General features: G+C 46.5%; 1 protein-coding gene across 1 annotated transcript in view; it reads right to left on the minus strand.

Moving 5' to 3' along the window:
* Nucleotides 1–15,496, minus strand: part of LOC137439253 (uncharacterized) — a 35,282-nt gene that overhangs the window by 4,459 nt on the left and 15,327 nt on the right. Inside the window, exon 2 of the mRNA XM_078767975.1 lies at nucleotides 2,895–4,937. Within this exon, the coding sequence (XP_078624101.1) occupies nucleotides 2,895–4,937 (2,043 nt within the window). The remainder of the gene's footprint in view (nucleotides 1–2,894; nucleotides 4,938–15,496) is intronic.

A 15,496-nucleotide genomic window follows, 5' to 3' on the forward strand; every position in this document is an offset into this window, starting at 1 on the left:
TATATTGGGGTCCTTTCATATCATAGTATGATGAACAGACAAGCACTATAGACTCTCCTGAGCATAAAATGTTATTAGACCCCGTTGGACTTGGTCCAAAACGGGGGCTTATGGATTTGGTCTCGTCCGTCCGTGCGTCCGCACCCATATATCGGAAATGTATGGACCGATTTTGTTTATACTTGGCACAAAGACAATACATGACGGTATACATATAAACATAGAGGCAATAGCACTGGCGCTCACCTTGTGGAATAAACAGTCTACTACACTGACTAAAGGTATTTTAAACCAATTTCAATGATAGCTAGAAGACAGGGCAGCATGTAGAATCATATTAACATAATCATAAGACTTTAAACAAACAAACAAACAAATACCTATTTTGGGGGGCAAGTCCCCCCCCCCCCCCTGTAAACCCATAAAGGGGCAGATTTTTTTTAATGCCGTGAACAAACTTTGGTACATCACAGGTGATGAAGGTTGTGGTGAAGTTTCATCAGAATTGCATGTGTAGTTTCTGAAAAGAAAGCAAATACCTATTTTTGGGGGGGTCAAATCTGAATCCACTTTGACCCCTGGCAGACCCCCTTAAACCCCGATTTTTTTTTTATGCGGTGAACAAACTTTCGTCACAACACAACAAGTATAATTTGTGCCGAGTCTGGTCACAATCCCATTAGTGGTTTTGGAGAAGTTGCAAGTGTTTACGGACTGACGTTTATACGTTTTAAGATATTTGGACAAAGTATGACCTTTCATCTGACTAGTCACTAGACCAAACACAAGACAAAGTTTCTTCATTTGTCAGACACACACACACACACACACACACACACACGCACACACACACACACACACACACACACCTAATTTCAAAACACTCGAAAAAAAAAAACAGCAAGTCCTTTGCAAAAACATTTTTAATAATAAATGTCAATTAAGTCATACATTATTTAAATATAAAAGAAGCAAATACAATTTCATAAATTTATGCAAAACATTGTTTTCACTATATTGTTGAAGGAGGTGCCTGTACAGTTGTACACGTATCATATTTTAAGATGTGGATAATCTCGGAGACAATGTACAAATAAAGTGTAGAATTTGAACCTGGGATCTCTGCATCCTGAACAATATACTCAGACGAGCGTGAAAAGGGCAAACAAAAAAACAGGCATTGATAATGTGAAACGAGGTGGAGAAAAGGATTTTTTAAAGTGTTAAATGTCATTTGCTCGTAAATAAAGTGGGTGCTTCGTGTGCAGCCACCCGGCTGCTGGTTGCATCATTTTTTTGTGGGCGCGTCTGCCGCTGATGCAATGCCTCTCTATAACCAGTTATCTGGTGCTCATTGATGCAATGCCTCTCTATAACCAGTTATCTGGTGCTCATTTTGCCGACCTCGGTGAGATGAACCGGCTGAGTCAACCCCACCTGGCGTTGATTCAACAGGATTCGAACTCAGAACCTTCAGATCCCAAGCCCACCACGCTAACCATTAGGCCAACACCAGGTGATAGCAAATAAAGTGAACTCCACCAAGTGAGCAATTAGCATTCACAGAAAATGCTCTCATCATTTATCCAACAAAATGTTTGGTTTAAATTCCAACCGTATAAATTACAACAGATACAAGTATCAGCTGCAGACCCACTTCTTGTTGCATTGTTCAAAATGACCAATACTCTACTCACGAATATTTACAAACTACTTGAATGGGGGGAAAATGCACGAACGATCAATTTATGCTCAAACAAATTGGGATTTACAGTTCATTGTGAGCACAGAACAATAAAACGTACACCACTTGTTCATTTGTGAACCCAAAACAACTCTTAGGTTCCTCTGAATAATCTCTATAGCTTCTATTTCGAAAACTTCGTTATTAGGCTTCTTTATTAAGCTTATTTATTAAGTTTCTTTATTAAGCGGCAGAAATCAACTGGGATGAAAATTAACAGGCCGACCAACAATGACCAGGATGATCAGATCGTCATTTTTTTTCTATACTTAGTCGAGGCTCGTATGAGGGCTAACACATATAAAATATAATAAAGCGAGGGAGAGAGAGAGAGAGAGAGAGAGAAGCACAACAACAGTAGGGAAACAGGGACATCAGGAGATCTGTGGAAGGGAAAGGGCTGGGGTGGGGTATACGGGAAAACAAGATGGACACTGCAGGGGCTTTCAGGAAAGAGAAAAGACAATAAAAAGTGATCGTAGTCTCAAAGTAGGAAACGGTAGGCCTCAAATAATCCGGTATGAAAAGTCCGACAAATACTCACAAATTGCCGCAAATTAAACTAGAACGGCACTGTGCCACTCAATGGTGATCGAAGAATCACTTAAAAAATTAAATAACCCTCATATCCGAGTCCATATTCAGATCTTCACCAACATCGAATCGAATCGTCCTTGTCACACATCCAACATGTCCACCAAGTTTCGTCCAAATCCGTCCACAACTTTTTGAGATATCCTGCTATGTATCGTTTTTGGCCCTACCTCCCAATGGTGAAGAATCACTTTAAATATTCTAGTTCCAATTCTAAAAATTCTAGTAGCCGGATCCGAATCCGGATCTTCACCAAAATCTAATCATTTAGTCCTTGTGACATACGCTACATCTCTGCAAAATTTCGTTAACGTTCTTCTTCTTTTCCGTGATTCTACAATGTACCTTATTTTCCCCAACTCGACAATGTTATCTATAATGGGCTTGACTGGCACAGGCTCTTGTAGTACAAAGAATATCTGCCCCTGAATTAATGATCTGGAAAGCAAATGGTGTAACCATCTTCACCAAACTGTGCAATTCAAAGGTATCAGAGATAGCCCGTCCGTTAAATGTCCCTGTGATGTTCGAACAAAACCCATATTTAGAATATTGCCATGTACCAGGGGCGATGGCAGTACACAAATAGTCCCACAAGTACAGCAACGAGTATCAAAGCCAACATAAGGCCCATCGTGGCTTGCAGCCAGATGTTGCATTCTATGTAGCTCCAGGTACATGAAAATACAGGTGTTTTGGTTCGACTTACAGGAAAGACACACACGTGTTGGTCAGCACAATTAATTTCTAGCTTCCCTTTCTGACTGAAAATCTCCACAAACCATTGTAAAGTACATGAGCAATCAAAAGGGTTACCCTGAGCATCAAATTCCTTTAAATAATTCAGGCCTCCTAACAAGGACTCATCAAAGGCAAGGATATTGTTTCTCGAGATATTGAGGAAAACGAGGCTGAAAGGAAGAGCACCAGAATCAATGGAATGCAATTCATTGTCACTCAAGTCCAGAGCAGTAACGGAGGAAGGCAGTGTGTCATGGCTCAGCAAAGAGAGTGCGTTGTGACTGAGGTTTACATTTGACAATGAAATTGGGAACGCGTGTGTGCCGAGTGTAGTTATGGAATTATAGCTGAGATCTAGTTGAACTATGCCCTGTGGGAGTGAAAACGGGTCCAGGGATGATATGTGGTTGTGGCTTACATCAAGTTCTCTCAAAGACATGTTGTGTAACTGAATGGTTGTTAACCGATTCCCTTCCAAACCAAGAATCGATAGATTGACAAAGTGCCCCGGAAACCAGTCCGGGATGGTTGAGAGCTGTGTGTAAGACAAGTCAAACTTCCTGAGGCGTTGTGGGAAGCAAGGTTTTAACTCTTTGAGTGGATTATTGGAAATGTCCAGCTCTTCCAGTGTATCGTACATACCCCCCATGTAGTAGCAACGGCGGTTTGCCTGGATGTTGTTGTGCCTTTCCTTGAGAGATTGGAGTGCAACCAAATCTCCGAAATACTGCCAGATTTTCAAATATAGATGGGTCAATTGAATGTGTCTCAACTTGGTCAAATGGACAGCACAGTTACAGTGTGTGACTGACTTTACTTGGCCCCCTCGTATGTGGAGTTCATGCAGGTCTGGTAGCTGCTCAATCATGCCACAGTCCAATTCATCTGTGTTCATATTGTTCAAAGTAAGTTTGTGCACAGTTATATTTTGAGCCTTTGCAAGCTCTCCCAAAAAATAAAAGATATGTTCCGTGTTCCTTTCAATGGAAACAGTTAAACCATCTTTATGCTCAAATGGAGGGACACAAGGACGGAATACAGTTCGCTTCTGAACCTCCATCACCTCCACGTTAATAATTATTTCGATGCTTGGATCATTCTTTACGGAAAGCAGCAATGACTCCAAATCTTTCCAAAGCTCAACCTTTCCAGAAAGCCTGAGCTGCTTAACAAAAAGATGTCCTGCTATGTTCAATGATGTATTGGAGCTTACGAGAGGGTTAAAGAAGAGCTCCAGAAGGTTCAGCCTGTAACCGAAAGTCACTTGTCTCGTTGGTGGGAGGATTATTAATTGTCCAACATTAGTTATGCGGAGGTGTTTGAGTGTTTTTATTGAAAGGAAGTCTTGCTGAAGAATTTCACAACCGGGTGCCATTTCCACGGTGAGAGTGTGTAATCGGAGGTGGCTGAGGTCGTTGAGATTTCCCACATGGTAGCTCATTATCGAGAGCTCCTTCAGGTGCTGCAGATCTGAGAAATTCACCGTCGGCCCGTGGACAGTGTTGTCTAATACTTGCCCGTGGAGCTTCAGAATTTGGAGAGCGTTCAGGTTTGAGAAACACGAGGCTTCAAAGTAACACAGGTGATTTTCTGACAAGTCAAGTATACTGATATGCTCGTGATCTACAAGCAAAGATTGACACATTGAGTGAAGACCACAACTCATGAGGTCCAGTCGATTGGAAGAGCTCCACCTTGTTGAACATTCTGTGTGCCCAATATCGTGGGGACAGGATGTCAAACAGCCAGTGTCGGATGCCGAGGCAAGATACGTGCAAAAGAGTGCGAGGACACCTGCAGCATTTACCACGGCTGGTCCGCCTCTGCTTGGCAGGAATGTTTCCAGGATTGTATTTTTCTGTTTGGAAAACAACAGAGTTTTTGGAAAACAACGTTATTGCTTGTATTTTATTTGTCCGTGACATGTGCACACCAGTAACAATATCTTGAAAATTTTCATGCTATGTCTGTATATCGAAAAAACTTCTTTTTTTTAAATGCAAAACAAGAGTAACATTACAAATCACACAAGGGGGAGTCAAAATATTTTTTGTTTAGTCCTGTAATTTGTTTAAACTTTTATCCAAACTAGCTGGCATTGCTGCCCTCCTGGCGGGAGTACCCTTCTCGGCCCACCATAGGTGGGCAATGTGCTGCGGAACATTCTTAGAAATGCACTTTATAATTGTTGTCATTTTTCAAAGAAATTTTATTTATCATTTTATATGGAATTTTAAGAAGGTTCCATTATACTATAAACTAGCAGGGGTAGGTTGTCCGGTCTATTTTTTGTGGGGCCCAAAAATACTTCCCAACACCCACTAAGGAATTGGGTCCCTACACACTTCCCTACACCAACGATAGAGCGATTAAAGAAAAAATCCACAAAAATCCAACCTTTTCTTTTCAAATTTTTTTGTCTAAAACACTCCCCGTACACTCACTGATTTCAATCTCTCTCACTACATTCACTGGTGAACCTCCGAAAGTTTGACAAAGATCCGTTCAGCCATCTTTGAGTAAAATAACAACACACCGACACACAGCTCTCATAGTACTGTATAGATAAGACGAGAACGGCACTCGGTGGAGAGCATACCTCCGCCAAGCTGAATTGTCTATGTTTTGTACCCCACTGATGGACGGTATCTGGATTCGGAACTGAAAACAAAATCTAGTCGGCTTGTTCTTGACACCTAACCAACTCATCCACCTAGTTTAGCCATAACTCGTCCATTTTAAAATATCATGTTATATATCGCTTTTCGCCCGATCTCTCAATGGTGAAGAATCACTTCATAATTAAATAATTCTCGTATCCGAATCCATATTCAGATCTTCACCAAAATCAAATTAATTCTTCCTTGTCACACACCCAAACTGTCCACCAAATTTCGTCGAAATCCATCCATAACTTTTGGAGATATTGTGCTATATATCGGTTTTAGCCCTATCACTCAATGATGACAAATCAATTTTTAAAAATTCTGATCTTGATCCGGATTCGAATCGTCACCAAAATGGAAACAATTATTCCTCGTCACATACGCAACCGGTCCACCAACTTTCCTTCCGAATCCGTCCACAACTTTTGAGATATCCTGCTATGTATCATTTTTGGCCCTATCTCCCAATGGTGAAGAATCACTTAAAAAATTATATTAGCTGGATCCGGATCCAGATCTTCACAAAAATCTAATCATTTCGTCCTTGTCACATACGTTACATCTCTGCCAAATTTCGTCTAAATACATCGACAACTTTTTGAGATATCCTGCTCACAAAATTCACCAAAATAACATAATATGTGACCAAACAAGGTGAATTTATGCCGTCCAAAACTTTTACTATATGCATATAAATTTTGGTTGATTGCATGACCATTTCGGTTGTTTTCACAACTACATATACATATATATACATATATACATATTGTTATGGTTTTTAGAACCGGCACTTGTAAATAATAATCCATTGTAAATAATTTCCTTGTAAATATTCCCATCTTCTAAAGGTTAAAGGTCGACCCTAATTAGTCCATATACAACATGTAGGGCACCATAGGAACTCTAGTTATTTCATTATAATGTGTTTTAGGTAAGGCTCTGTTTCCAATAGTTTGAATCTGCGTTGTATTAATTAAATAAGATAGGTCCTCTTCAATCCCATTCATTTTGCGGCTTGACTCTCTCCAAATTGTGGTACGCACCTCGCCCAGCAGCGGTCGCTGCCTGGCTCAAAACGCCATTACGCACGCGGTCAGGCTGGAGAAGAAGGGCGGAGTGCCGGAAGGAGGCGTGGCCCCCTGGCAACTCATCATCAAAGGTGGAGCCAGCGAGCCCTCGCCAACCAACCAGAGCTGAGGTGAGCTCGCTCGTGGGCATAGCCCTATGAAGCGCGGCTTAATTTGGACCAGCGTTATGTAACCGCGAGCGCAGAGCCCTTGGAGGAACTACTTGTTGGATTGCTTCTCGCTACGGACTTCTTGCTGGAGCTGCGCGTAAAACTTCCCCGGAGGTCCGCTCGCGTTCCAACGATATACGAGCAGCGCTGCCTGCCGGGTTTCGCCGCGGAACTAGAGCGTGGTTCGGAACCGGAGCGTGGACCGGGGAGGAGCGTGGATCATAGCCGGGGCCCACGCTGTCCATCTGCTTGGACCTTCCTTCCCTGCCATCATTACCCTTACGTGTAAGTCTGTTTGTGTCGTCCTGGGGCATGATAATTAAGACTGTTTAAGGTTGCCCTGTGTCTGCTTCTTCTTCTTTCCTTGTACATTCTTACCCTTTCGTTTCCTCTTTAATTATGGTTGTAATAAATTCCTGTGTTCTTCCTTACCTTTTGGTTTCTACTTTCATTCGATCGTCTTAGTCTTTTCTGTCCATTGGGTACCCGCGGCACGATTTGGCCAATTGCTCAGGATCGGGTTAGTCCTTTTGTTAATGGCTCGGGCTTCGGATTGCTAACCGCTCGGCAAATTCCATCTTGTCCGCACTCCGAGCGGGAATTATCTCCCTGCTTTGCGGAGAGATTGGCACTCAGGTATTTGGGACCTCCATTGACCAATCACCCTGGCCAATCTCGACCGCAGAGGAGCGTTATAGTTTCCAGGATCGGGGGATGGCCGGCTTAAAAGACAAGGGGATTAACCCCCCCTTGGTAAGGGGAGCGCCGACCCCCGAATCCGCAACAATATATATATATATATGTATATGTATATGTATGTATATATGTATATTGTATATGTATATGTATGTATATATGTATATGTATGTATATATGTATATGTATGTGTATATGTATGTGTATATGTATGTATATATATATATGTATATGTACATGTATATGTATATGTATTGTTACGGATACCGGCCCTAATTATGGTGATTCTTGTTACCATGCTTGATTCCAGATGATGCTTGTTGTGGTTAAAAGGGTTAAAAGCACCCCTGGTAAAAGGTGACCGGAAATCTGATCGTGACCCGGAAGAGACAGGGCGTGAAGGAGGAGAAGCGGGAAAGATCGTGAGGAGACGTGTTCTGATTGCAGCTCCAGACCGAGCAGCCGAACGTGCAGGACAAGGGAACTTTGCCTCCTTGAACAGAAGTCCGCGCGATAGGAGATCGCCGGATTGCTGCGGAGCCTGCGTAGTCGGGTATCCTCGTTGAGGTTGCCGAGTATCCTCACCTCCAAGCCCGGGTGAAGAGAAAGCCGACCGCCATCTTCGCCACGCGCACCACCGGCAGTGACCAGGTTTTTGTGGCGCGTCGACCAGGCGTTACTCTCTGGCGGGCTGCCGGGGACGGCTGTACAAGCCAGTGGCTGTGGGAGGGTTATTGAGGAGACTCGCGGATTGAACCGCAATTGGGTACGTACCCGAAATCGTCTTTGGGGAAGTTTCCCATTCTATCGCCATCGTGCTGGAGATTGGACCACGTGGCCTGCGGGTTGGTTCGATCGACTCCGCTTCCCCTGATTGGAATCGGAAATTGACTCCACGATCGCGGGAGCGAATCGACGTCGCCGTGGAGGCGTACAGAGACATTGGGGCAAGGGCCATGAGTGTGGGGGTAAGGGGCTCGGTAAGGTGGCGCCACCTGTAGATAAGGATTAAATTGTGAAGTGCTGTACTAATTTGGTTGTGATTCCTGTGTGGGATTTATAATATATTGTGGTTTGTTCGTAACCCTTGGTGTGGACTCGTTATTGGTTGGCTTGTTTTCAACCAAGGACAACACATTTTTCTGCCGGGGACTTCCTCGGGGTTCGGAGGTTTACCGAGACCAGAGGATAGGGGAGGACCCCGTAACAGAAATTGGGGGCTCGTCCAATTGATATTCGTGGGCTCGCAATTGGGTCTGCGTCCGGGATCGGAAAATTCCTAAATTTAGTCTGGGAAAGAATTCCCTAACATTCCCAGAATTCCCCAAGTTTGGAGCTTTTCCAACATTCCCAAATGTTTTCAAAATAAATAAATAAATAAATAAAATAAAATGAAAGTATTAAATTTTAATAATTTAATTGTAATAATTAATTTATTAATAATTTTTTTGATTTTTGTGTGAAGGTTAACAGGTGTTAATGGATAGTCACCATGGTGTTTGACGCAGGAAAGTTTGCGGCGTCCCCTCATGAGGCACAGTTCCAAGCATTAAAAAAATCGGACCTCTTGGTATTGGCCAGACATTTTAGCTTGGAGGTCCGAGCGAATATGAGGAAAGCAGAGATGCAGAGATTGGTGATAGAATCTCTCGTGGGACAAGGAACATGGGAAGAGGGAGCCTTGGATTGGTTACCCGAGGAACAAGAAAATGTGGAGCTCCGAAAAATGGAGATGCAATTGCAGAGCCAGGAAAGGTTAGAAGAGAAAAAAAGCAGAGGAAAGGAGAGTTGAAAGAGAACTCGAGGAAAGAAGAGAACAGGAAAGAGCAGAGGAAAGGAGAGTTGAAAGAGAACTCAAAGAAAGAAGAGAACAGGAAATCAGAAGACTGCGGTTCCAAGACAAACCTGTCGTCCGGGGGACTTGAAGCGGACCGCCGCCCCCATGCCTGGCAGACCACGAGGTTCTCCTCCGGGCTGACTTGCACCTTTTGCCATAAACCTGGACACTGGAGGTCCAACTGTCATGCTCTGGGAGAGGAAAATCAGGAGCGGAGTTCGACTAGTACGACTCCAAATGCGATGGCCATTGTGAGAAATCGCCCTCAAAAGGGTTACCGACCATTTATTTCCGAGGGGTTTGTGTCACTGGATGGAGCCTCGACTAACCGGAGACCGGTTAGGATATTGAGGGACACAGGAGCACATCAATCTTTAATGCTTGAAGGCATCTTGCCATGGTCCGAGGAGACGGAAACTGGGGATAGTGTTCGTTTACAAGGGATTGGTGGCTGTGTTAGTGCTCCACTTCATGTCATCCATTTGGAGTCCGATTTGGTGTCAGGACTGGTCACCGTCGGTTTACAAGCCACGCTTCCTGTGGAGGGAGTATCGGTGGTTATCGGGAATGATTTGGCCGGTGGTCAAGTTTATGGTAATCCGAAGGTTGGTAAAGAGCCCAGCAGGGAAAATAACACCACACCAGTTAGGGATGGTGACAAAAGTGTAGTGGAAATGTATTAAAGTTGAACCCAGGAGTGATGCCCACTTAAACCGCTGAGGGGCGTCTATAAGACCTCGGACGTCCGCGACGCTGAGCCACTCCTGTGACATTTTACGATGACATGTAGTCTTGTATGGTACGTACCTGCACATATTCTAGGCTTGCTTGCATTGACTAATACTAGGGCATGCCCGTACTATATCTATATCTAAAATTATATCCCCCCCTCTATTTACATGAAATGTTTTGGTCCATTTGCAACGCCAAAGCGAACGGCGAACGCTTTACATGAAATGGTTTGGTTCATGAAATGTTTTGGTTCATTCGCAATGCCAAAGCGAACGGCGAACGGCTTGCGAGTACAGTGACAATCCCCCCGGGGTTTTAATTAGTTTTAAAACATCGTTTAACGCCAACATAGCGCCAACATAGTTTGCCGACGGGAAATAAATGAATACGCTCTCAAATGTGCCATCCGAGGCAGAGTGTGTTCGCCACGTTCGGCACACGCGATAGCTCGCTGCTCTCTGATTGGTTGAATCGTTTTTTGGACATAGCTCGGTAAGTAATTGTCCGATTAATATGAAACCTTGAAAAGGCACATCCTCGGGTCCCCAGCAATATACCTGGCAAGTTTAAAGTATATCGGACCCGTGGTTGTCGAGAAACAGCGGTCACAGACAAACAAACAAACGTACAAACAAACAAACGTACAAACAAACAAACGTACAAACAAACAAACACACAGAGATTACTGGAATTATAGATAGATTATCGATCATTCCTATATGATGCCAAGATCCTGATATCTATTGCATGATTGTATTTTACAGGATGATACCAAAGATCTGATTGAGATTAAACCTACCTATGGGACAAAGTTGTGGACTTGGTTTATTTTCACAACATTTAATCTCAATCAAGATCTACGGAAATGGCGGGACACAAGATGATCCATGTACCGACATTCAGCGCCGACCCACAAGCTGCGGATTCGGGCTCGGAGTTAACTCACTGGCTCAGGTCACTGGAGAACCAGTTCAAAGCCCAGGATACCGTTCCGACTGCTGAAACGAAACTGGACGTGCTGCAGACTAAAGTGGCCCACCACGTCTACAGGAGCATTGAACGATGTACGACGTACGATGCCGCTGTGGCGGAGCTAAAGCGAATTTACATTAAGAAACGGAGCGTGGTGTACACCAGGTATCTGCTCTCATCGCGGCGGCAACAGCCCACTGAGTCGATAGACCGCTTCGCCCAGGAGCTACGACAAGTACTTGCGGACAGTACCCACGAGGTCCGCACTCACGAGCAAGTCCAGGATGATCTTGTCCGAGACGCTTTCGTCTCTGGGATCGGCTCTCCTGCTCTCAGGCTAAGACATTTGGAGACAGCTGACCTAACGTTCACGGAGGCTCTACGGGTGGCACACGTCTACACTGAGGCCCGGGAACAATCTACCGCCTATGACCACACACGGGTTGTCGCGGGGACTTCTCAACTCGCGCGACCGGAGAGGGCTACCGCCGAGGATACGGGAGCGGACCCGACCATGCTAGCGGAGCCCTTGGCCGCTCCCGAGGTGGACTCGGATTCCGGCTTGGTTGCGGCTACGGCGGCCAGACCAAGGCCTGTACGAAATGCTACGTGTTACTTCTGTGGCAATCGACAGCATCCCAGGTCAGCGTGTCCGGCTCGGGAAGCAATATGCCATTTGTGTTCGACTAAAGGACATTTTCCAAAAGCCTGCCGAAAGACCGCGCGGGGCGCACGAACTCGCGCGACCTTGAATGGGCTTATCGCCGAGCCAACGGACCGAGCACAGAGAGGGGTGCCTCACCCGACTTTGATGAGTGGTCCTCCTCCTCGTGGGCCCCTGGCTGCACGCTCGACCTTGGTGAGATACATCAGGCCGCCAAAACAAATGGCACGAACACGACCGACCGCGGAGCGACTGTCCTTGACTGGAATCCGAACGCCCTCCGAAGGCTACTCATACAATCGACAAGCTCCTGCTTTGACACGGCAAACAATGCACGTGACACGAGCGCCATCTGACGGCAGCTCGTACGAACTACACGCTCTTGCTTCAGCACGTGAAACTACAGTTGGCTGCTATCCTTCTCGCGTGACACGAGCGCCCCCTGACGGCAGCTCGTACGGACTACAAGCTCCTGACGCTTCTGCTTTGGCACGACCAACGATGCCTTTGACACGAGTGCCCTCCGGAGGCTGCTCAAACGACCGGAAAACTGCAGCCGGCGTGGGATCCACACGCGAGGCGCGATCTTCTCGCTCGGATGGCTCAATACCTGCCGGATCTTCCGGCCTTGCTCAGGCCATTATTCCACTCCTGGTCGAAGGCGTTTTTGCGCGGGGTTTAGTTGACACGGGGTCTACGGATAGTTTTATCGATCATCGACTAGTGCGTAAACATGGATGGCCGGTCCTTGGGACAACACGACGGATCTTTATGGCCTCCCAAGGGCTTAGGCTCAGCACAAAAGGGGAATGTCGATTGAAACTTGTGATAAAGGGACGCATGTTTCTAGATGTACATCTTATGGTCTTACCTGCTTTATGTGCTGACATTCTGTTAGGACACGATTTTCTTAAACGACACGGACGTTTGGAAATGGAATTCGGTGGGACTGACACGCTTGCTGTGTGTGCACTCGCGAAAATGGAAATTGAGCCCCTTTCGCTGTTCCCCAACCTGACCACTGACTGCACTCCCGTAGCGGTGAAATCATGGCGCTACTCACGAGCAGACGCGCAATTAATTGCGGAAGAAACGGCCCAGCTCTTAAAGGAAGGTATCATAGAACCCAGCCGGTCGCCGTGGCGGGCCCAGGTCCTAGTGGTGCGAAGTGAAGCGCATCGCCGACGCATGGTAATCGATTATTCACAGACGATTAATCGCTTTACACAGCTGGACGCCTACCCCCTACCGGGGATGGCTGCGCTGGTACGACAGGTGGCCCAGTACTCAGTCTACAGCACTCTCGATCTGCGTAGTGCGTATCATCAGATCCCCATCTCTAGGGCTGATCGCATCTATACCGCCTTTGAATCGGGTCAAAGGTTATACCAGTTCACCCGACTACCTTTTGGGGTGACGAACGGGGTCGCCTGTTTTCAGAGGGCTATGGACGACATCGTTACTAAGGATAACTTGACAGATGTCTTTGTATATCTGGACAATCTTACGGTTTGTGGGTATGACCAGGGGCATCATGATGCTAATCTGAAGCGCTTCCTCGAGGTCACGCAGAGGTATCGCCTAACCATGAATGAGGCTAAGTGTCATTACTCTCTACGCACGATAGATCTTCTGGGGTACACCGTGACCCATGGCTTTGTCGCTCCAGATAAGGAGCGTCTGCGACCTTTGCTCGATATGGCTCCGCCTAGCGATCGAGCTTCGCTGAAGCGTGCTCTCGGGCTGTTCGCCCATTATTCTAAGTGGGTGCAAAATTTATCCGCGAAGCTCCGCCCCCTTGTGGCCTGCGACACGTTCCCCATGAGCCCAGCCGCCTTGGCAGCCTTTGGGGGCATTAAGGCCGACATCGCTGGCGCTGCTGTGGCGACGATCGACGAGAGCAAATCTTTCGTCTTAGAAAGTGATGCCTCGGATCATGCGATAGCGGCGACACTCTCCCAGGGTGGGGCGCCCTGTGGCTTTCTTTTCGCGGACTCTCACCTCCGCTGAGCGGAGGCATTCGTCTGTCGAAAAGGAAGCGTACGCGATCGTCGAGTCGATTCGGCGATGGCGACCGTACTTACTCGGGCGATGCTGCCAAATCATCACGGACCAACAAAGCGTAGCGTTCATGTACGACACCATACATGCTCAGCGCATTAAGAATGAGAAAATCACTCGCTGGCGTATTGAACTCGCCGACTTCTGCTACACCATCAAATATCGCGCGGGGAAGGATAACCTGGTCGCCGACGCCTTATCGAAGCCGGCTACGTGCGCGGGTATCATAACTCTGGAGGGTCTGCGCACTTTGCACAGCACTATGTGTCATCTTGGGGTGACGCTTTTTGCTCATTTTGTGCGTAGTGGTAATCTGCCGTACTCGATTGAGGACATCCGCCGGATCTGCCGCGACTGCGCTATATGTGCGGAACTCAAACCGCGTTTTTACAACCCTCCCATGGGGACGCTGGTTAGGGCTACTAGACCGTGAGAGAGATTGGCAATGGATTTCAAAGGGCCGCTTCCGGTGTCGAGTAACTCTCGTTATCTGCTCACTATCGTTGATGAGTACTCGCGATTCCCTTTTGCTTACACGTGCGTGGATATGACGGCTGCCACGGTCATACGGTGCCTGCAGAATTGGTTTTCTATGTTTGGGTATCCGGCCTACGTGCATACCGATCAGGGTGCGGTGTTCCTGTCTCAGGAAGTGAGAGGTTACCTGCTCCAAAATAATGTCGCTTCGAGCTACACCACACCGTACAGACCCCAGGGGAATGGGCAGGTCGAACGCTTCAATGGGATTATATGGAGGGCCGTCATGCTAAGCCTCAGGGCCCTCGGCCGTGGCCTCGATAAATGGGCTTGGTCGCTACCTGCGGCGCTGAACTCGATCAGGGCTCTACTATGTACGGCCACCAACAAGACTCCTCACGAAAGACTGTTCCACCACCCTAGAAGCTCGGGTAGTATCCGATCTTTACCCAGTTGGCTCGCTGAGCCGGGGCCAGCCTATCTCAAATGTGCGGTTCGCACAAGCAAGTACGACCCCTTAGTGGATAAAGTGCAGGTACTCCAGGCTAATCCCGAGCATGCTCGTGTGATGACGGCAGATGGACGCGAGTCCACTGTCTCCGTACGCCATCTCGCCCCATGTGGGGTCATCGACCCTTATAGGGATATCGACGAACCGATCTACGAGTCTATGGACTCTCCCGAAGCTTCCTCTATGGAACATCTGCCGTCCCTTCCTTCGTCAAATACTCCCCTGCCTGAAGGCTCTGTGGTGCCCCCTCCGACACCTACCTCCAGCGGCAGTGTAGTTCTAACGGCGGGGAGAATGTAGTGGAAATGTATTAAAGTTGAACCCAGGAGTGATGCCCACTTAAACCGCTGAGGGGCATCTATAAGACCTCGGACGTCCGTGACGCTGAGCCACTCCTGTGACATTTTACTATGACATGTAGTCTTGTATGGTAGGTACCCGCACATATTCTAGGCTTGCTTGCATTGACTAATATTATCGATCATTCCTATATGATGCCAAGATACTGATATCTATTGCATGATTGTATTTTACAGGATGATACCAAAGATCTGATTGAGATTA

The sequence above is a fragment of the Myxine glutinosa genome, chromosome 14 (assembly GCF_964187855.1).
Source record: "Myxine glutinosa chromosome 14, kmMyxGlut1.1, whole genome shotgun sequence".
NCBI lineage: Eukaryota > Metazoa > Chordata > Myxini > Myxiniformes > Myxinidae > Myxine > Myxine glutinosa.